This window comes from Rhea pennata, chromosome 20 (assembly GCF_028389875.1).
Source record: "Rhea pennata isolate bPtePen1 chromosome 20, bPtePen1.pri, whole genome shotgun sequence".
NCBI classification, from domain to species: domain Eukaryota; kingdom Metazoa; phylum Chordata; class Aves; order Rheiformes; family Rheidae; genus Rhea; species Rhea pennata.
Window position 1 is genome coordinate 6,607,357 of NC_084682.1, and position 20,128 is coordinate 6,627,484.

The following is a 20,128-nucleotide window of genomic DNA, read 5'->3' on the forward strand; positions in this document are numbered from 1 at the left end:
AATCAGTTCTTTACATCCAGGGGTTGTAAATCTGATGTTTTTAAGATACAGGCTATTTGCCAGGGCTGTAGGGCACTAGACCCAGTGAGCTCATCTTACACTCCGTGCCCACTGCAGCATGCAGCCTGCATAACTTCAGCCCCACAGCCACAGCCGGCCGCAGGAAGCCTGAGAGTGACCCTGTGCACCGGTGACAACGGGGAATCCCCAAAGCTGGACCTGCAGCATCCTTCAAAGCGGAGGGGAAATGCTCATCCACACAGGAACAGAAATGAGCAATTAACTCTCATCTATTTTATTCTTGTGTGTTTTCAGCAAAGGGACAGAACATCAGTGATCCACCCATCATACCAAGTACATATACAAATACAAATTAGAGAGGGATGTTGGAATGAGATAACTCTTTCAGCGCAAGGACATGGCAAACGGTTCCCAGAAAAGGAGCTGACCTGCCAGTAAAAGCATGCAGATGCCACCTTGGCTCTGCAGAAGCAGTGCCTTAAGCTAGACCAACAGGAGCACACTCTCAGGCAAAATGATGGCATCTCTCCCATCTGTGCACCTTGCCATAACTCTGCCTCAGATGCAACTTTTCCCTATGAGTTGCTAATTATGCCCTAGAGAAGCAGGAGCCTGGGGGAGAGGGGTAGGTAGGGTGGAAGGGAGCTGGGGGGACAGGCGCGGGGCTGGCCCTGGGGACACCCCGCCCCAGTGGGGCGGGACGAGCAGCCCGCCCTGGTCCGAGGTGCGTAAAAGCCGGGGCTGCAGAGCCGGGGAGCAGCGAGCGACCAGCCAGGGCTGCACTGTGGAGCCGGTGAGCGAGACCGGGCAGGCAGCGGGGCTGGGCAGGCAGCGGAGGTTTCTGTCCTGCAGCCCTCGGGCTGGGGCTCTTGGCCTCTGGAGGGAAGAGCAGCTCACGGGGGGCCAGGGCAGCAGGTGGGGACCCCGGCGCTGTGCTGGGGCACAGAGCTGAGCCTTGCTGTTCCACAGGTTGAACCTACTGCGGAGATCGCTACACACGCAAGCAAAACGTCGGCTGAAATGGCAACCGAGGTAAGGGTGAACTTTGTTTCTCCTACTGTACTGGTTTATAGGGTGCGCTGACAAATGCAAGCTGAACTTAGTTATAATCCCAGCAGTGCAACTTACCATATTTATTAGAGTACTTTTTTTCCACCTGATTCATTTTCCTGGGGTTTTAAATAGAGCAGGAAGCAACAATAATTTTTGCTGCAATATTTCTGATCACCTACCTCTGATTCTGGTGAAAACGTGCAATAGTTAAGATATTCTTAAGTGCTTGTTCCTTGCCCAAGCACTTACTCTCTAGCACTGGCTTTTAATTTCCCATCCCCAGTGCTATTCTTCCCTGAGGACTATCTTTGCACGGAGAATCTGCAAAATATTTCCAACTCCGATTTTCAGTTAATATTGATAAAGCTGCCTTAAAAAGATCGTAAACATCCTGTGCCTACACTCTTACCTTGCAGGCTTTCATTTGTTGTCCCCTCAGGCACAATGCTTCAACAGGAATTGGCAGAGATGTGGACACAGTATCTAGCAAAAGAGTTTCTAAAGTTATTCAACAGTGCTCTGTCTAACTGATAAAAGCCTGGCATAGACTAGCTTGTCTTGGGCAGCTTTCCGCTGTCCATGGTATCACAATGAAGGGTTTGAGAGTCCTAACGATACCTTGTTTGAAATCCTTTTTGGAAATCCTGTTCCCACCTCTTCAACTGCTTACAAAAGGTCCAAAAGTACATCTGCCTTTCTGGTCAGTGCTACTGCACTGAAAAAACATGCATGAGCATGGCCTCTGTTTTACTTTGATAAAGATTACATTGAGCATAAGATATTTTTTAGAGAATACATAAATAAACACTTTTAACTTGCCTTTAAACTTCATTATTTTCAGGGGGAAAAACACCTGGGAGGAAGATTAACTGGAAGTATGGATCCCATCTTGGAGATTCTGAACTCCTCCATTGCCATTGACCAGAGACTGTCTGAAGTTGATATCCAGGCAAGCGTGGCTTATGCCAAAGCCTTGGAGAAGGCTGGCATCCTCACTAAACCTGAGCTGGAGAAGATCCTGAGTGGCCTGGAAAAGGTATTTATGTCCTTGGCAAACTGTCCCATCTGCTCTGGCTTAGGTACAATTGCTGCACTAGCCCTGCAACCAATGGCAGCCTACCTGACAGCATGTCTGGGCATCTTCCCCGATTTGCTTTTCTAAAAGGCATTCTTAAGATATCCTCATGTCCTATTCCTTAAAGCAAGACATTTCCTGAAGCTGTTCCCTGAGAGGGAGGGATGCTGCCCTAACCGATGGGCCAGCCTGAGAGCCCCAGGTATATTCCTTCTCTATACTCTCAGAGATATCCTGCGAAGGGCACTGATGCTCAGATTCCCTCTCACTAATGGCACCAGAGCCAGGCACTAGCATGTGAACCACCTGACAAGGCAGGCATGAGACCCTGAGGCCACAGAGAGCATTTCTGAAGCCCTGGTGAAGACACTATGACCTTCCCTTCTGCCCTCTTCACACTGAACATCCCCTTGCAATTCTTTCCCTATGAATTAGGAATGTTCTTTCTGAGCTGGCGCTTGTGCTCCTTTTGTGACTGGCAGTCTGAGTTAGTTATAGTCAATGCATAGTATTGTATAGGGGTGAAGAGCAGTCAGCAGCTAAGCACTTTTCTAAATATCCATTGTTGCTGCTCACCCACCATGGACAACTGTGAGACTATACCATGTTTGTGTAGGAAACTCTGCATGGGCAATACTAAAGCGATGCCTGACGTCTCAGCTCACTTGCTCATTGCAATGCTTATGCCCCCCTATAGCCATAACGTTGCAGGATTACCACAGGTACAGAGAGCACAGGGGAATCCCACCAGTGGCACTAGAGCATAACTGCATAGAGCAGGCAGCCGGCTGCGGCCTGAAAGAACAGCAATGCCAGAGCCTGCGTGAGACTCGGGCTTAGGTTCCCGCTGCCATGGCAGAAGTTGCTATTTGTAACAGATACCTACAACCCCCATGTGCAGTAGGGAAACAGCAGTGGCTGATGGGTGTTTCTGCTGCTGTTTTCTTGGCAGATCTCTGAGGAGTGGTCTAAAGGAGTCTTTGTGGTGAACAAAAGCGATGAGGATATCCACACTGCCAACGAGCGCAGACTGAAGGTTTGGGCCCTCTAACCTTTCCTTCCTGCTACGCTGTACTTAGCTCTGCCTGATGTTAAGCGCACGCCCCTCTGTCCCATGGTAAAACAGCTCAGCACCTTGTACCCCAGGGAAGCTAGAAAGCGTCTACAAGTCCCCTTCTGTGGAAGAGACGCTCTACAAGCGTAGAACCCACCCTTGTCCTGCCCCAGAAGAGATCCCACGGCTACTTACAGGATCCCAGAGCTCAGACCTTCCAGGCAGGCTGGGTCTGCTCTCCCTGGGAGCCTCGCGCTTACTGTTCAGAGACACTGACAGCAATCCTCTTCTGGTCCTCAGGAGCTGATTGGAGATATTGCAGGAAAGCTGCACACTGGAAGAAGCAGGAACGATCAGGTAGGTATACAACCACCAGATTTCTCCACCTCTGCACCTCCTCTTCCTCAGTTTCAGGCAACCACTAATCAGAATGGGCTTTGGTCCTCTTCCCGGAGAGCAAGACATAGGGACTTCCGCTTGTCATAGTGACCAAAGACGCAGCTGATATGAGGGGAGATGTCCCCTCCCATCAGGCTCTCTGCTGAACACTTTGGTCACAAGGGATGTCACATTCCACTCTGGCTGACCTTGGCCAATCTCGTCCAGGTTGTGACCGACCTGAAGCTATTCATGAAGAACTCCATCTCTGTGCTGTCCACTCACCTGCTGCAGCTCATTAAGACGCTGGTGGAACGTGCTGCCATGTAAGCCCTTCGCCAAGGCCACAGCCTCAGCCCTTCTAGGGGCAGGAGACTTGCAGGCTTCCTCTTTGACTGGCGCAGATCGGGGCAGCAACAAGATCTCTCTCTCCTTTCACCTGCAGAGAAATTGATGTTATCCTCCCTGGCTACACTCATCTGCAGAAAGCTCAGCCCATCAGATGGAGCCAGTTCTTGCTCAGGTAACCGCCCCTCATTCTCGGCAGCAGCAAGCCTCCTCCACCCCCAGGGCCCCGCTCAGCCTCAGCCTACAAGGGCATCACCCTCCGACGGGGGTGACACACCAAAGCCAGCCTTGCAAGCTGGAACTGTCACTGCCTGTGCTCAATACACCTTGGTCCTGAGCCACAGTCAGATGTTTGGGGAGGAAAGTGTGACATTTGCTGACTTCTGATGCTTCATCTCTCCTGTCCTTTCCTAGCCATGCTGTTGCACTGACCCGTGACTCTGAGCGCCTGGGAGAGCTGAAGAAGAGGATCAGTGTCTTGCCCTTGGGAAGGTAAGGTCTACATTCTGCCCAGTCCTTAGGCCTCACCTCGATCTGCAAAATGCTTAAGGGGCGGCCTCTTGCCAGCCCTGAACCTCTGGCATTTGTATGCAACATACGGTGCAGACCTCGAGGGGGCAACCCTTGCTAGTCTCTCAAGAGACAGGTGCCATCTCAAGACTGATGTACTCTCTAGGGACAGGCTGTTCTTCTCCCTTCTCCTTCAAAACACGAACTAAAAGGTTTTCATCAAGCAAACCCACTTCTGGGAGTGAGGGACTTCTGGTTCAAAGTATAGAGTCTGCTCAACCCCTGGGCTCACAGTAGGGAGCAGTGTGATGCCACAGTGAACCATGCAAGTCTTAGGATAGGTTCTTCCCTGCTTCGTAGAGCTCAGCTTAGGTTGGACTGTGCAGGATGTCACATATGACTTCTGTTGCTTTCTTCCTTGGCAGCGGTGCTCTGGCTGGCAACCCACTGGATATTGACAGAGAGATGCTGCGCAGCGGTAAGTGTCTCCTGATGACTGAACGGCAGAGGTCTAACCCTAGTATCTCAGAGGGAGGGAGGCACGGACACCTTGTCCTGACGCTAGATGGACATGTACTGCAGCATGCCCCTTGACGCAGGGATGGAGGGTAATAAATGCAGCTCCCAGTGACTCTGCAAGGCCTTGTCTTGGAGCCAAAGCCCTTGTTTCCTACAACTCTTTGTTGCAAGGAGACAGACGATGCTTGCAAGGTGGGAGCAGAGACACAACCACTTGTGTTGCACCTCAGCAGTCTGGGGCAAGTAACAAAGGCCCCAGCTCAGCACAACATTCCAGCAGGCCTGTGTCGCTCTTACTTCTCAAGGACTTCCCTGCGTGCTAGCACAATCTGCTGCATTCAAGCTCCAGCTGCTCCAGGGCTGAGCTCCTCTGTCCATCTCTTTCCTTACAGAGCTGGACTTTGCTTCTATCAGCCTGAACAGCATGGATGCTGTCAGCGAGAGAGACTTTGTGGGTGAGCACAGCTCTATCATTTCTTCCCTTCCTCATTTCATAACGGTCCTTCCAAGACCTTCCGTCTTAGCCTGATTTAACAGGGGGACTGAAATGCCTCGCTAGGAAGAAAATATACAGTCTCTCTGCAAGCATCTAAGCTCCACTCAGAGCTCCTTGCATTGTCAGCAAACACAGGCATTTATCACCTCCTGATTTCCCTCCTTCTCTGCAGTGGAACTCCTCTTTGTTGCCACCCTGCTGATGACCCACCTGAGCAGGCTGGCTGAAGATCTCATCATCTACAGCACCAGCGAGTTTGGCTTCCTGACCCTCTCCGATGCCTTCATGTAGGTTTCTGGGTTCCCAGGCACAGAGCTTTTCCCTCTCTCTCTTCTCCTCAGTTATCCTCACCTGAAAGATAGAGATGACAGTGATGGGGCTCCCTGTTGCCTAAGGCTGACACTAGAATTAATACCCTAGGGCCTTTAAAGGTTGCCTTTACGTAAAGGTATCCTTAAAGGTCGCCATTCCTCTTCAATGACTGATTTTTACTGATTCCAGTAACTTGCTGAAATCTCCCCCAGCAATTGCTGGAGAATCGGGCTGTACCACAGTAAGCAGAGAGAACTTCCTCCTCTGCTGGGAATTCCCGCCAAAGCCTTTTCTCGAATACCCACGATTTGCAAACGCAACACCCTTCCTGTTCTTCCGGGTGGCACAACCAAACCCTCCCGCTCTCTAAGGCCACACCGTCCTCCTCAGAAACACTCTTAGTCTTGCCTGTTGATACCACCTATAGAGGTGTTTGAGGGGAAGCCTCCTTTTTTCTCTCTCTTTGGGACCCAAGTAAGGTCAGGACTGTATGAGAGCTCCACATAAGACTGAAAATGAAGGCTCAGCTCTGGGAAACACCTTTCTTTTCAGCGCTAGCAGCAGCCTGATGCCCCAGAAGAAGAACCCGAATAGCCTGGAACTGATCCGCAGCAAGACTGGACGAGTGTTTGGACGGGTAAGCCTACTAAAGAAAGAAGTAGAATGAGGGAAAGGCTCAGATTGAGGCTAGTACAGTTTCAATGGAGAATGAGATCAGATTCCTTCCCTCCTACCAGAATCTGAATGAGCAAGGAGATTCCTTAGGTCTGTCTTTCCACAGAGTCTCAGCACTTAGAGTAAATCTTAGTGGCTTCTGAGCTCAAATAGTCTTACACTAGGTTCCTGAGGATTCATTGAGGTACTCGTTAAAAGTGGATTAGAATATATTAACCACAGAAATGGCAAAATTTACACTTACCTTTATATGGCACTTTAAGATTATCATACAGGTCTTACATATACTGTGACTAGACGGTTGGGAGATTAGATGCCAGAAAAAATAGCCTGAGCCACAGGACATCTTAAGTGGTGTCTCACAAGGACCCATCACAGGCTGGTAGGGCAGTCAAACATGCACAGATGACCAGAGCACATGCTTAAGAAACAATGTACTGCCTCAAGCAAGGCTTCAAGCTGCTTTGGCCCCTTTCTGGAGACAATCTACCCTTCAAAAAGCAGTCATGGAAAACTGCACTTCTCTCATCCCCTCACCTTAGCAGGATCCTGTAGGTGAGAAATTATCACCCTTCATCTTCAAGGCTCTGTGTAAAGAAATGTGTCCTGTCTTGGCTCTGAATCTCTGCTAGGGCAACATGCATCTCTTCCTACGGCTAAGTGTTTTACCTGTTCTTCCCCACAGTGTGCCTCTATTCTCATGATTCTCAAAGGACTTCCAAGCACCTACAACAAGGATCTGCAGGTAAAACAAATATTTGCTCTTGCTCCATTTCTCTGAAATGACACAACTGTCTTCTGATCTGCAAGCCTTAGTTCTTGCCTTAGCTTTCCATGCGCAGGGCCTGCTGGGGTGCAGGACACTAAAAAGGAGGAGCAGGTTGCACTGCATGCCCCAGTTCACCCTGCAGCCCTCAGGGGAGCCCCTCAGATGTCAGTGCCTGCCCTGCTGGCCATGCTGCTCAGGCTGCTGGGCGTTTTGGCTGCTTCAGGTTGACTTACTGCAACTCTATCCATGTTATCGCACAGGAGGACAAGGAGGCTGTCTTTGATGTGGTGGATACCCTGACTGCTGTGCTCCAGATTGCCACTGGAGTCATTTCGACCCTCCAGGTAAGCCTTGACCTCTCATTGCTGAGCACACTCTGCTCCTGCTTGCATCCACAAGGATGCTGTTCCTGATGGACTGACACAGGAAAGTGAGCTCTAGCCTGGCCCTAAAATGAAAATTCCACCATCTTGCACTCATCTAGGGGCTCACTGCAGCCCCTTTGCCAGCTGCTCAGATCCACCATGCTCTGAGGTCACGTGGGGCAGAGGGCCTTGCAGAGCCAGGTCCCTCCTAGATGAAATGTCCTCACTGTTACAGCCAGTGTGTCCCCAAGCAGGAGCTGATAGTGATGCCTCTCTGTGACCCTCCTCTCTGCAGATCAACAAGGAGAATATGGAGAAAGCTTTGACCCCTGAAATGCTGTCCACTGACCTGGCTCTCTACTTGGTTCGTAAAGGAGTGAGTATCAGAGGGAGACTCTGAGCTGTGATTTCTGTAGACCCACAACAGTGCTCAGCGAGGGCCTGAGATGAGGCCTTCTGTTCTGTCCCCAGGTGAGGATCAGTCTGGGTGAACAAACACGAGAGCTGGAAACCCATTCTTTACATGTATCCCAAGTAGTGGAACTGCTGCCGGGTGGACTTGATAGTAATTTACAGGTGGAGTTCTACCTCTTAATGCCTCCCCTTTTGACACCCCAGAAAACCCGGAGTCAGACTACATTGCCTTAACTCAAAAGCAACCAAACCAACCAAGCAAAAAAAGACAGCACATCCATCTCTGCGTCTGAGTCAGCAATCCAGCTGCCTGATCATTGACTGTTGCCTTTGTTTCTTGTTGCAGTTGCCATTCAGACAAGCCCATGTTGCCTCTGGGAAGGCTATCCACCTTGCTGAGACTAAGGGCATCACCATCAATAATCTCAGCCTGGAAGACCTGAAGAGCATCAGGTCTGTATTATTTGTCTTAACTCCCTTCAAAAGGTAGGTATCAACCTGCCTCACTAAGGGCTCCCTTGTGGTGCCCTTCAGGGAACAGCTTGGGCAGGGCAGAATCCTCCATGCCTGAATATCAGGAGTTGACAAGGAGACAACACCACTACCACTCAGAGCAAGTAGGGCAGGGGCAGCAAGTAGTGGGTGTTGGGGTGGGGGGGACTGGAAGAGACTCATGCCTTAACCTGCAGCACCAGCCCTCCAGAGGAGTCCAGCTCCTTATTTCATTGCTTTGCCTGAAGCAAATCCTCTGCTCTGTCACCAGCTCCCACTGCCAGGCACTAGCAGTGCGGAACCAGGACCACACAAGGCCCTTCCCCTGGGAAGAAGGCTCAGGCTCCTCTCCCTCTCCCTCCCTGCAGGCAGTGAGCAGCTGAAGCCAGCAAACGGCACCCATCGCTCTCTACTCACTCCTCTTCTCTTTGCCTCCCCAGCCCCCTGTTTGGCAGCGACGTGTCCCAGGTCTTCAGCTTCGTCAACAGCGTGGAGCAGTACACGGCCGCGGGAGGCACTGCCAAGAGCAGCGTGACTGCCCAGATTGAGCAGCTGAGGGAGCTGCTGAAGAAGCTGAAGGAACAAGCTTAGAGTGTGGGGAGATATCCCGTGTATGCAGCTTTGTGCTTATCGCACTGATCTGGAGTTAATAAACACAGTGGTGTATTGTAGTTCACTGAAACTCCTGTCTTGCGTGTTCCTTCTCGGGGCAGGACTGAGCTGGGCCTCTTCAGCCCTCAGGAGGCTGCGGAAGGGTTCCCTGGTGCAAAATGCTTAGGGCCCTCTCCTCCCTGGCAGGGGAGCTCTTTTATGGGATGTCAAGCTCTACGGGGGCTGGTAGTCACAGAGCAGCAAGAGTGTCTGTCCACACCAACAGATCTGGAAATGTGTCTCCGGGGGGTGGATGCAGCACGGACCTGGACCCAGCAGTGCCAGAGCAGGCCGCACAGGGCAGCCTGAGGGACGTTTGTGTGCGTGCACAAAGCGAGACTCCTGGGACTGCACCTGCCACACATGCCACAGCTCCAGCTGTCACTGCCCGGGTTCTGCTTCCCACGCTGCCAGTGCGCTTGCCTTCTGGGAAGAGCGATCAAGTGGCCAGAAGAAGTCTCCTCACTGAATTTGCTTAGTCTGAGGCAGGAGGCGGCCAGCAGGTGATCCCAGACCATCACAAAACCACCCATGGCTCTGGCTTACACAAAGCACAGGGGTTGTGTGGTCTCTGGCCAAGCTCCTTCCTCTGGGTGACTCAGGCTTGCTCCACCTCCAAGCTAGCTGAGGGCAGAGCACTTGAAAAGAAGCCTGGAATGGCTGGCTGCCTCTAACAAATCATTTACCATCTTCCCTCCTCTCCTTACAAAAAATAAAATCAGAACAAAGACCAGAGAAAGCCTTACTTGACAAATGAAGGGTCATAAACCTGCTATCTTTCTTAAGGAGAAAATAACTGATTACACAATGCTTGAAACATCACCTCTCCCTTTCTGCTCTGCTTTCATTTCTGGATGAAATGCAAGTGCTACTTGATTCAAAGGCAGAAAAGAATCTGTTGTCTATAGGGAAGATGGGGCCATTAGACCATTAGCCATTAGACCAGCTTGGCCTTAGCACCATAGCACTGTGGTGCCACTTTCCATTGTTTCTTTTTTGTCACAGTGTTATGAAGCTGGTGATTTTTTCAGCATCCTCCCCTCCATGCTGAAGCAGTAACATGCTATTGACTCTGACCACCACAAGACTGTATCACAGGTAGAGAATGGCAGTAACATAGGCATTGCCTCACTGTGTTTAGGTTAGAGGCTCTATCACAAACAGTGCAAAATGTAAATGTCCTGCCAGTAGTGAAGTGCCTCACAGACATAAAGTGCCTTTGCCCTACCTCTGTCACATTTGTGCTTTAGGTATGCAGAAGCACCAGCAACAGAAACTTCCCGTTCTTCAACAATTTGTCCTATCCTCAGCCTCCCCTCATTCTAGCTCTAAACCAGATCCATTCTTTGCCTCAGTTTTGTATGTTCCACACAGCCAATCTTGAGCCCATATCACAGACACCATGAAATAAAAACATTCTGAGCATAAATCTGGTACTTACTGTTTTGCCAACATCCCAGTAATGTCAAAACCCAGAATAAGGACAATGATGCTCCTAAACAGTAAACAAGACAAGAGGAGCAGTAAAAATGTGGTACTTCAGAATAGAAAGGAACCTGGTGACAAATGGTTCAAACCTGATGTAGGCATCCTGATGCCCTGTTGGCTTCAGATCTGGAAGTCTAAAGGGAAATAGGGTCATCACGTTAGGAAAATGGTCATGAGGTGAACTCTTCAGACTATTCTCAGCATTGTCCACTGGCAGGACAAGAGGCAATGGGCCCAAATATAAACACAGGAAATTTGGTCTGAACGTAAGAAAACACTATTTCAGTGTGAGGGTAGTTGAACACTGAACAGGTTGCCCAGAGAGGTTGTGGAGTCTCCATTCTTGGAGATACTGAAAACCCAACTAGATTTGGTCCACAGCAACTTGCTCTAGCTGACCATACTTGAGCGGGGGAGGGGGGGGGACACGGACGGGACGACCAGACAGTCTCAGGGTACCTTCCAATTTGATCTATTCTGTGATTCTATGGTAAATCTTTTAGAGGTGCTGCATTAGGATAGCTAACTATGAAACCAGATAAAAGAATCTGAGCCTTGCTCTGGATTAATCTTGAAGGTAGCACCCTGGAAATTCAGCTGGGAAAGATACTTGCTCATTCACTCCTCCTGTGTCCACTCTGCTATAGAAACCAGCATGCTCTAATCATATAAAGATCCTACTGCACCTTAAACTTCATCCTCAACTCAGAAAGGGATGAGTAGTAGGACTGAGAGAAGAACATGGAAAAGACACCTGGACTAGGTCCTTCCAGTCTGAATTATCCTTCGATCCTATGAGAACAGGGCTAAGTAAGGAGAAGAAAAACCCAAATGAGAACAAAAAAAATCAGGTATGTTTCCCACACTTCCTCAAAGGCCTTGACATTGAGCAGGGAAAATACGCTATAGTTGGACAGCTCCTAAGACAAGGCAGAAAACCGGTGCCGGTGCTGCAGAATGGCACGGGGGACGGAGCAGGGCTGGCCCTGGGGACACCCCGCCCCGGTGGGGCGGGACAAGCTGCCCGCCCCAGTGTGAGGCATGCAAAAGCCGGGGTGGCGGGGTCGGGAGTAGGAAGCGACCGGGGCTGGGCAGGCAGCGGAGGTTTCTGTCCTGCAGCCCTCGGGCTGGGGCTCTCGATCTCTGGAGAGAAGAGCAGCTCACGGGGGGCCGGGGTAGCAGGCGGGGACCCCGGGGCTGTGCCGGGGGACAGAGCTGAGCCTTGCTGTTCCACAGGTTGCACGAGTTGTGGAGACTGCTACGCACGCAAGCAAAACGTCGGCTGAAATGGCAACCGAGGAGAGGGTGAGCTTTGCTTCTCCTACTGTACTGGTCTCTGGGATGCACTGACTAATGCAAGCTGAACTTAGCTGTAATCCAAATTCCTGGCAGCGCAGCCTGCCATTTCCTTTCTTCAGGTTCTTCCTTCTACCAGTGAGAGACTAATAACTGATGCAGTTCACTCCCGCCCATTTGTATTCAGGCTTAGTTTACAACAGCTTGTGTAAACGCTTCTCTGCACAAAAGCTGCAATTTCAGTTTCTGTGCCTGGTAGATGAAGCATGACTGGTCATCTCAGCAAGTCAGGCTTTCTGCCTTCAGAAATGGCTACTACAGTCCTGGCTTCCTCTGCTCCCGGTTACAAATACCCATCAGCTGTCAGAATGTACCAGCCACTTCCTTCTCTGAGCAGATTTCTGTAGCTATCAAAAGTTCTTTTGGTTTTGATTTCTCAATTATAAACCTAAAAGTTCTTTTGGTTTTGATTTCTCAATTATAAACCTATCTGTTGCAACATTTCTGTTGATCCACCTCTGATTCAGATGGAAATCCACAATACTGAAGATATTCTTAAAATTCCTGTTCCCCATTCAAGTGCTTAGTTTCTGGCAGGGGGATTTGATTTCCCATTCCCTCTGTCATTCCTCTGTGGATGCCAGGCTCCATGCTGAGGACCTGTAACACCTTTGAATTCTGATTCTCACCCTCCATTCCCCTACTTCATGCAAAATTTCTGCCAAAAATTGCAGAGCACGTCCTGAACTCTGGAAGTGCTTCACTAACTTCAAGCACTTTGTAATTGCAGAAGTATTTTAATGGAACTGGCTTGTGTTGGCTCAGAGCTCTTCTGGCAATCAAAGAAATCGCTTCCTATTTCCTCCACACAAAAAAGACTCTTGATTCCAAACGCTACAAGATACTAGCTTGCACTGTATTCCTCATTGAGCTGTTGACATTTTTCCCTTTTAAGAGGCTATCAGAGAGTAAGGGACCTGCAGATGCCTTACAAGACAAATCCACGCTGGTCCTGCACCACATGTCCATATAGTTGTTTGGAAGGATGGTGGATCTGAGCTCACTCCATGCTCTGGCTGAACTAAAGCATCTGGGAGCACTCCTGAGCCAGGCCTGACAGCTCGAGGGCTAAATGCTACAAACAGTGACCTGCTCCCATCTCTTCAACTGCTTACAAAAGGTCCAAAGGTCCAGCTGCCTTTCTAGTCAGTGCTACTGCACTGAAAAAAACATGCATGAGCATTGGCCTCTGTACTGGATAAAGAATTCACAGGGTATTCCAAAGGCTGTAGGATCTTAACTGAAGTTAATAGGCCTTTTTTACTTACCCACTCCTTTCTCTCAGGGGGATAAACTTTGGGGAGGAAGGTTTGTCGGAACCACGGATCCCATCATGGAGATTCTGAACTCCTCCATTGCCATTGACCAGAGACTGTCTGAAGTTGATATCCAGGCAAGCGTGGCTTATGCCAAAGCCTTGGAGAAGGCTGGCATCCTCACTAAACCTGAGCTGGAGAAGATCCTGAGTGGCCTGGAAAAGGTATTTATGTCCTTGGCAAACTGTCCCATCTGCTCTGGCTTAGGTACAGTTGCTGCACTAGCCCTGCAACCAATGGCAGCCTACCTGACAGCATGTCTGGGCATCTTCCCCGATTTGCTTTTCTAAAAGGCATTCTTAGATATCCTCATGTCCTATTCCTTAAAGCAAGACATTTCCTGAAGCTGTTCCCTGAGAGGGAGGGATGCTGCCCTAACCGATGGGCCAGCCTGAGAGACCCAGGTATATTCCTTCTCTATACTCTTGGCGACACCTTTTGACTGGCAGTCTGAGTTAGTTATAGTCAATGCATAGTATTGTATAGGGGTGAAGAGCAGTCAGCAGCTAAGCACTTTTCTAAAATATCCATTGTTGCTGCTCACCCACCATGGACAACTGTGAGACTATACCATGTTTGTGTAGGAAACTCTGCGTGGGCAATACTAAAGCGATGCCTGACGTCTCAGCTCACTTGCTCATTGCAATGCTTATGCCCCCCTATAGCCATAACGTTGCAGGATTACCACAGGTACAGAGAGCACAGGGGAATCCCACCAGTGGCACTAGAGCATAACTGCATAGAGCAGGCAGCCGGCTGCGGCCTGAAAGAACAGCAATGCCAGAGCCTGCGTGAGACTCGGGCTTAGGTTCCCGCTGCCATGGCAGAAGTTGCTATTTGTAACAGATACCTACAACCCCCATGTGCAGTAGGGAAACAGCAGTGGCTGATGGGTGTTTCTGCTGCTGTTTTCTTGGCAGATCTCTGAGGAGTGGTCTAAAGGAGTCTTTGTGGTGAACAAAAGCGATGAGGATATCCACACTGCCAACGAGCGCAGACTGAAGGTTTGGGCCCTCTAACCTTTCCTTCCTGCTACGCTGTACTTAGCTCTGCCTGATGTTAAGCGCACGCCCCTCTGTCCCACGGTAAAACTGCTCAGCACCTTGTACCCCAGGGAAGCTAGAAAGCGTCTACAAGTCCCCTTCTGTGGAAGAGACACTCTACAAGCGTAGAACCCACCCTTGTCCTGCCCCAGAAGAGATCCCACGGCTACTTACAGGATCCCAGTGCTCAGACCTTCCAGGCAGGCTGGGTCTGCTCTCCCTGGGAGCCTCGCGCTTACTGTTCAGAGACACTGACAGCAATCCTCTTCTGGTCCTCAGGAGCTGATTGGAGATATTGCAGGAAAGCTGCACACTGGAAGAAGCAGGAACGATCAGGTAGGTATACAACCACCAGATTTCTCCACCTCTGCACCTCCCCTTCCTCAGTTTCAGGCAACCACTAATCAGAATGGGCTTTGGTCCTCTTCCCGGAGAGCAAGACATAGGGACTTCCGCTTGTCATAGTGACCAAAGACGCAGCTGATATGAGGGGAGATGTCCCCTCCCATCAGGCTCTCTGCTGAACACTTTGGTCACAAGGGATGTCACATTCCACTCTGGCTGACCTTGGCCAATCTCGTCCAGGTTGTGACCGACCTGAAGCTATTCATGAAGAACTCCGTCTCTGTGCTGTCCACTCACCTGCTGCAGCTCATTAAGACGCTGGTGGAACGTGCTGCCATGTAAGCCCTTTGCCAAGGCCACAGCCTCAGCCCTTCTAGGGGCAGGAGACTTGCAGGCTTCCTCTTTGACTGGCGCAGATCGGGGCAGCAACAAGATCTCTCTCTCCTTTCACCTACAGAGAAATTGATGTTATCCTCCCTGGCTACACTCATCTGCAGAAAGCTCAGCCCATCAGATGGAGCCAGTTCTTGCTCAGGTAACCGCCCCTCATTCTCGGCAGCAGCAAGCCTCCTCCACCCCCAGGGCCCCGCTCAGCCTCAGCCTACAAGGGCATCACCCTCCGACGGGGGTGACACACCAAAGCCAGCCTTGCAAGCTGGAACTGTCACTGCCTGTGCTCAATACGCCTTGGTCCTGAGCCACAGTCAGATGTTTGGGGAGGAAAGTGTGACATTTGCTGACTTCTGATGCTTCATCTCTCCTGTCCTTTCCTAGCCATGCTGTTGCACTGACCCGTGACTCTGAGCGCCTGGGAGAGCTGAAGAAGAGGATCAGTGTCTTGCCCTTGGGAAGGTAAGGTCTACATTCTGCCCAGTCCTTAGGCCTCACCTCGATCTGCAAAATGCTTAAGGGGCGGCCTCTTGCCAGCCCTGAACCTCTGGCATTTGTATGCAACATATGGTGCAGACCTCGAGGGGGCAACCCTTGCTAGTCTCTCAAGAGACAGGTGCCATCTCAAGACTGATGTACTCTCTAGGGACAGGCTGTTCTTCTCCCTTCTCCTTCAAAACACGAACTAAAAGGTTTTCATCAAGCAAACCCACTTCTGGGAGTGAGGGACTTCTGGTTCAAAGTATAGAGTCTGCTCAACCCCTGGGCTCACAGTAGGGAGCAGTGTGATGCCACAGTGAACCATGCAAGTCTTAGGATAGGTTCTTCCCTGCTTCGTAGAGCTCAGCTTAGGTTGGACTGTGCAGGATGTCACATATGACTTCTGTTGCTTTCTTCCTTGGCAGCGGTGCTCTGGCTGGCAACCCACTGGATATTGACAGAGAGATGCTGCGCAGCGGTAAGTGTCTCCTGATGACTGAACGGCAGAGGTCTAACCCTAGTATCTCAGAGGGAGGGAGGCACGGACACCTTGTCCTGACGCTAGATGGACATGTACTGCAGCATGCCCCTTGACGCAGGGATGGAGGGTAATAAATGCAGCTCCCAGTGACTCTGCAAGGCCTTGTCTTGGAGCCAAAGCCCTTGTTTCCTACAACTCTTTGTTGCAAGGAGACAGACGATGCTTGCAAGGTGGGAGCAGAGACACAACCACTTGTGTTGCACCTCAGCAGTCTGGGGCAAGTAACAAAGGCCCCAGCTCAGCACAACATTCCAGCAGGCCTGTGTCGCTCTTACTTCTCAAGGACTTCCCTGCGTGCTAGCACAATCTGCTGCATTCAAGCTCCAGCTGCTCCAGGGCTGAGCTCCTCTGTCCATCTCTTTCCTTACAGAGCTGGACTTTGCTTCCATCAGCCTGAACAGCATGGATGCTGTCAGCGAGAGAGACTTTGTGGGTGAGCACAGCTCTATCATTTCTTCCCTTCCTCATTTCATAACGGTCCTGCCAAGACCTTCCCTCTTAACCTGATTTAACAGGGGGACTGAAATGCCTCGCTAGGAAGAAAATATACAGTCTCTCTGCAAGCATCTAAGCTCCACTCAGAGCTCCTTGCATTGTCAGCAAACACAGGCATTTATCACCTCCTGATTTCCCTCCTTCTCTGCAGTGGAATTTCTCTTTGTTGCCACCCTGCTGATGACCCACCTGAGCAGGCTGGCTGAAGATCTCATCATCTACAGCACCAGTGAGTTTGGCTTCCTGACCCTCTCCGATGCCTACAGGTGGGTTTCTGGGTTCCCAGGCACAGAGCTTTTCCCTCTCTCTCTTCTCCTCAGTTATCCTCACCTGAAAGATAGAGATGACAGTGATGGGGCTCCCTGTTGCCTAAGGCTGACACTAGAATTAATACCCTAGGGCCTTTAAAGGTTGCCTTTACGTAAAGGTATCCTTAAAGGTCGCCATTCCTCTTCAATGACTGATTTTTACTGATTCCAGTAACTTGCTGAAATCTTCCCCAGGAATTGCTGGCAGAATCAGGCTGTACCACAGTAAGCAGAGAGAACTTCCTCTTCTGCTGGGAATTCCTGCCAAAGCCTTTCCTTGAATACTCATGATTTGCAAACCCAACACCCTTCCTGTTCTTCCGGGTGGCACAACCAAACCCTCCACACAAGACTCTAAAAATGAAGGCTCAGCTCTGGGAAATACGAGAAACTCAGCATATTGCTGTTCTACACCCCAGACCAGTGTCTAGTTCAGAAAGACCCACATTTTGCCCGTAGTGGGCTGGGCCCATTGCATGGCCTTTCTTCGCGTGATCCCTGCAGGTGGCAGGATGCCTTGCTCACCATAAAACTCCAAATACATTTGTTTTTAGCACTGGGAGCAGCCTGATGCCTCAGAAGAAGAACCCGGATAGTCTGGAACTGATCCGTGGCAAAGCTGGACGAGTGTTTGGAAGGGTGAGTCTAGTAAAGAAAGAAGTAGAATGGGGGGACTGCCCAGAGAGGGGTTAGTAAAGCTCTAAATGGGAGAGAATGTCCTACTCTGAGGAGTTTTTCTTCAAGGCTCTGTGTAAAGAAATGTGTCCTGTCTTGGCTCTGAATCTCTGCTAGGGCAACATGCATCTCTTCCTACGGCTAAGTGTTTTACCTGTTCTTCCCCACAGTGTGCCTCTATTCTCATGATTCTCAAAGGACTTCCAAGCACCTACAACAAGGATCTGCAGGTAAAACAAATATTTGCTCTTGCTCCATTTCTCTGAAATGACACAACTGTCTTCTGATCTGCAAGCCTTAGTTCTTGCCTTAGCTTTCCATGCGCAGGGCCTGCTGGGGTGCAGGACACTAAAAAGGAGGAGCAGGTTGCACTGCACGCCCCAGTTCACCCTGCAGCCCTCAGGGGAGCCCCTCAGATGTCAGTGCCTGCCCTGCTGGCCATGCTGCTCAGGCTGCTGGGCGTTTTGGCTGCTTCAGGTTGACTTACTGCAACTCTATCCATGTTATCGCACAGGAGGACAAGGAGGCTGTCTTTGATGTGGTGGATACCCTGACTGCTGTGCTCCAGATTGCCACTGGAGTCATTTCGACCCTCCAGGTAAGCCTTGACCTCTCATTGCTGAGCACACTCTGCTCCTGCTTGCATCCACAAGGATGCTGTTCCTGATGGACTGACACAGGAAAGTGAGCTCTAGCCTGGCCCTAAAATGAAAATTCCACCATCTTGCACTCATCTAGGGGCTCACTGCAGCCCCTTTGCCAGCTGCTCAGATCCACCATGCTCTGAGGTCACGTGGGGCAGAGGGCCTTGCAGAGCCAGGTCCCTCCTAGATGAAATGTCCTCACTGTTACAGCCAGTGTGTCCCCAAGCAGGAGCTGATAGTGATGCCTCTCTGTGACCCTCCTCTCTGCAGATCAACAAGGAGAATATGGAGAAAGCTTTGACCCCTGAAATGCTGTCCACTGACCTGGCTCTCTACTTGGTTCGTAAAGGAGTGAGTATCAGAGGGAGACTCTGAGCTGTGATTTCTGTAGACCCACAACAGTGCTCAGCGAGGGCCTGAGATGAGGCCTTCTGTTCTGTCCCCAGGTGAGGATCAGTCTGGGTGAAAAAACATGAGATCTGGAAACCCATTCTTTATATATACATAGGGCAAACCCATCTCTGCCTCTGAGTTGGCACCCCAGCTGCCTGGTCATTGACTGTTGCCCCTGCTTCTTGTTGCAGTTGCCATTCAGACAAGCCCATGTTGCCTGTGGAAAAGCTGTCCACCTTGCTGAGACTAAGGGCATCACCATCAATAATCTCAGCCTGGAAGACCTGAAGAGCATCAGGTCTGTATTATTATTATTTGTCTTAACTCCCTTCAAAAGGTAGGTATCAACCTGCCTCACTAAGGGCTCCCTTGTGGTGCCCTTCAGGGAACAGCTTGGGCAGGGCAGAATCCTCCATGCCTGAATATCAGGAGCTGACAAGGAGACAACACCACTACCACTCAGAGCAAGTAGGGCAGGGGCAGCAAGTAGTGGGTGTTGGGGGGGGGACTGGAAGAGACTCATGCCTTAACCTGCAGCACCAGCCCTCCAGAGGAGTCCAGCTCCTTGTTTCATTGCTTTGCCTGAAGCAAATCCTCTGCTCTGTCACCAGCTCCCACTGCCAGGCACTAGCAGTGCGGAACCAGGACCACACAAGGCCCTTCCCCTGGGAAGAAGGCTCAGGCTCCTCTCCCTCTCCCTCCCTGCAGGCAGTGAGCAGCTGAAGCCAGCAAACGGCACCCATCGCTCTCTACTCACTCCTCTTCTCTTTGCCTCCCCAGCCCCCTGTTTGGCAGCGACGTGTCCCAGGTCTTCAGCTTCGTCAACAGCGTGGAGCAGTACACGGCCGCGGGAGGCACTGCCAAGAGCAGCGTGACTGCCCAGATTGAGCAGCTGAGGGAGCTGCTGAAGAAGCTGAAGGAACAAGCTTAGAGTGTGGGGAGATATCCCATGTATGCAGCTTTGTGCTTATCGCACTGATCTGGAGTTAATAAACACAGTGGTGTATTGTAGTTCACTGAAACTCCTGTCTTGCGTGTTCCTTCGCGGGGCAGGACGGAGCTGGGCCTCTTCAGCCCTCAGGAGGCTGCGGAAGGGTTCCCTGGTGCAAAATGCTTAGGGCCTTCTCCTTCCTGGCAGGGGAGCTCTTTTATGGGATGTCAAGCTCTACGGGGGCTGGTAGTCACAGAGCAACAAGAGTGTCTGTCCACACCAACAGATCTGGAAATGTGTCTCCGGGGGGTGGATGCAGCACGGACCTGGACCCAGCAGTGCCAGAGCAGGCCGCACAGGGCAGCCTGAGGGACGTTTGTGTGCGTGCACAAAGCGAGACTCCTGGGACTGCACCTGCCACACATGCCACAGCTCCAGCTGTCACTGCCCGGGTTCTGCTTCCCACGCTGCCAGTGCGCTTGCCTTCTGGGAAGAGCGATCAAGTGGCCAGAAGAAGTCTCCTCACTGAATTTGCTTAGTCTGAGGCAGGAGGCGGCCAGCAGGTGATCCCAGACCATCACAAAACCACCC

At 50.8% G+C, this 20,128-nt stretch overlaps 2 protein-coding genes across 2 annotated transcripts; both read left to right on the forward strand.

Annotated features, from left to right (window-relative positions):
* Positions 1–1,041: 1,041 nt before the first annotated feature.
* On the forward strand, positions 1,042–9,163 carry LOC134149591 (argininosuccinate lyase-like). Its single transcript, XM_062592828.1, has 16 exons — positions 1,042–1,053; positions 1,916–2,110; positions 3,102–3,185; positions 3,504–3,560; positions 3,810–3,907; positions 4,027–4,104; positions 4,344–4,421; positions 4,865–4,917; positions 5,351–5,413; positions 5,627–5,741; positions 6,319–6,403; positions 7,127–7,186; positions 7,471–7,554; positions 7,871–7,951; positions 8,336–8,442; positions 8,922–9,163. The coding sequence occupies exons 1-16, from the start codon at positions 1,042–1,044 to the stop codon at positions 9,070–9,072; spliced, it is 1,401 nt and encodes a 466-aa protein (XP_062448812.1). The 3' UTR covers positions 9,073–9,163.
* A 2,525-nt stretch (positions 9,164–11,688) lies between these two features.
* On the forward strand, positions 11,689–19,609 carry LOC134149247 (argininosuccinate lyase). The gene is made up of 16 exons (XM_062592140.1): positions 11,689–11,925; positions 13,262–13,456; positions 14,213–14,296; positions 14,615–14,671; positions 14,921–15,018; positions 15,138–15,215; positions 15,455–15,532; positions 15,976–16,028; positions 16,462–16,524; positions 16,738–16,852; positions 17,449–17,533; positions 17,740–17,799; positions 18,084–18,167; positions 18,484–18,564; positions 18,798–18,904; positions 19,387–19,609. The coding sequence occupies exons 1-16, from the start codon at positions 11,908–11,910 to the stop codon at positions 19,535–19,537; spliced, it is 1,407 nt and encodes a 468-aa protein (XP_062448124.1). The 5' UTR covers positions 11,689–11,907; the 3' UTR covers positions 19,538–19,609.
* Positions 19,610–20,128: the final 519 nt, after the last annotated feature.

What these genes read in the sequence shown, in the direction of transcription:
- LOC134149247 (XM_062592140.1), top strand. An exon ending in TCCTGAGTGGCCTGGAAAAG is followed by an intron (nt 13,457 to 14,212) that starts GTATTTATGTCC and finishes TTTTCTTGGCAG; the next exon opens with ATCTCTGAGGAGTGGTCTAA. An exon ending in TCTACTTGGTTCGTAAAGGA is followed by an intron (nt 18,565 to 18,797) that starts GTGAGTATCAGA and finishes TTCTTGTTGCAG; the next exon opens with TTGCCATTCAGACAAGCCCA.
- LOC134149591 (XM_062592828.1), top strand. An exon ending in CTGGTGGAACGTGCTGCCAT is followed by an intron (nt 3,908 to 4,026) that starts GTAAGCCCTTCG and finishes TTTCACCTGCAG; the next exon opens with AGAAATTGATGTTATCCTCC. An exon ending in AGTGTCTTGCCCTTGGGAAG is followed by an intron (nt 4,422 to 4,864) that starts GTAAGGTCTACA and finishes CTTCCTTGGCAG; the next exon opens with CGGTGCTCTGGCTGGCAACC.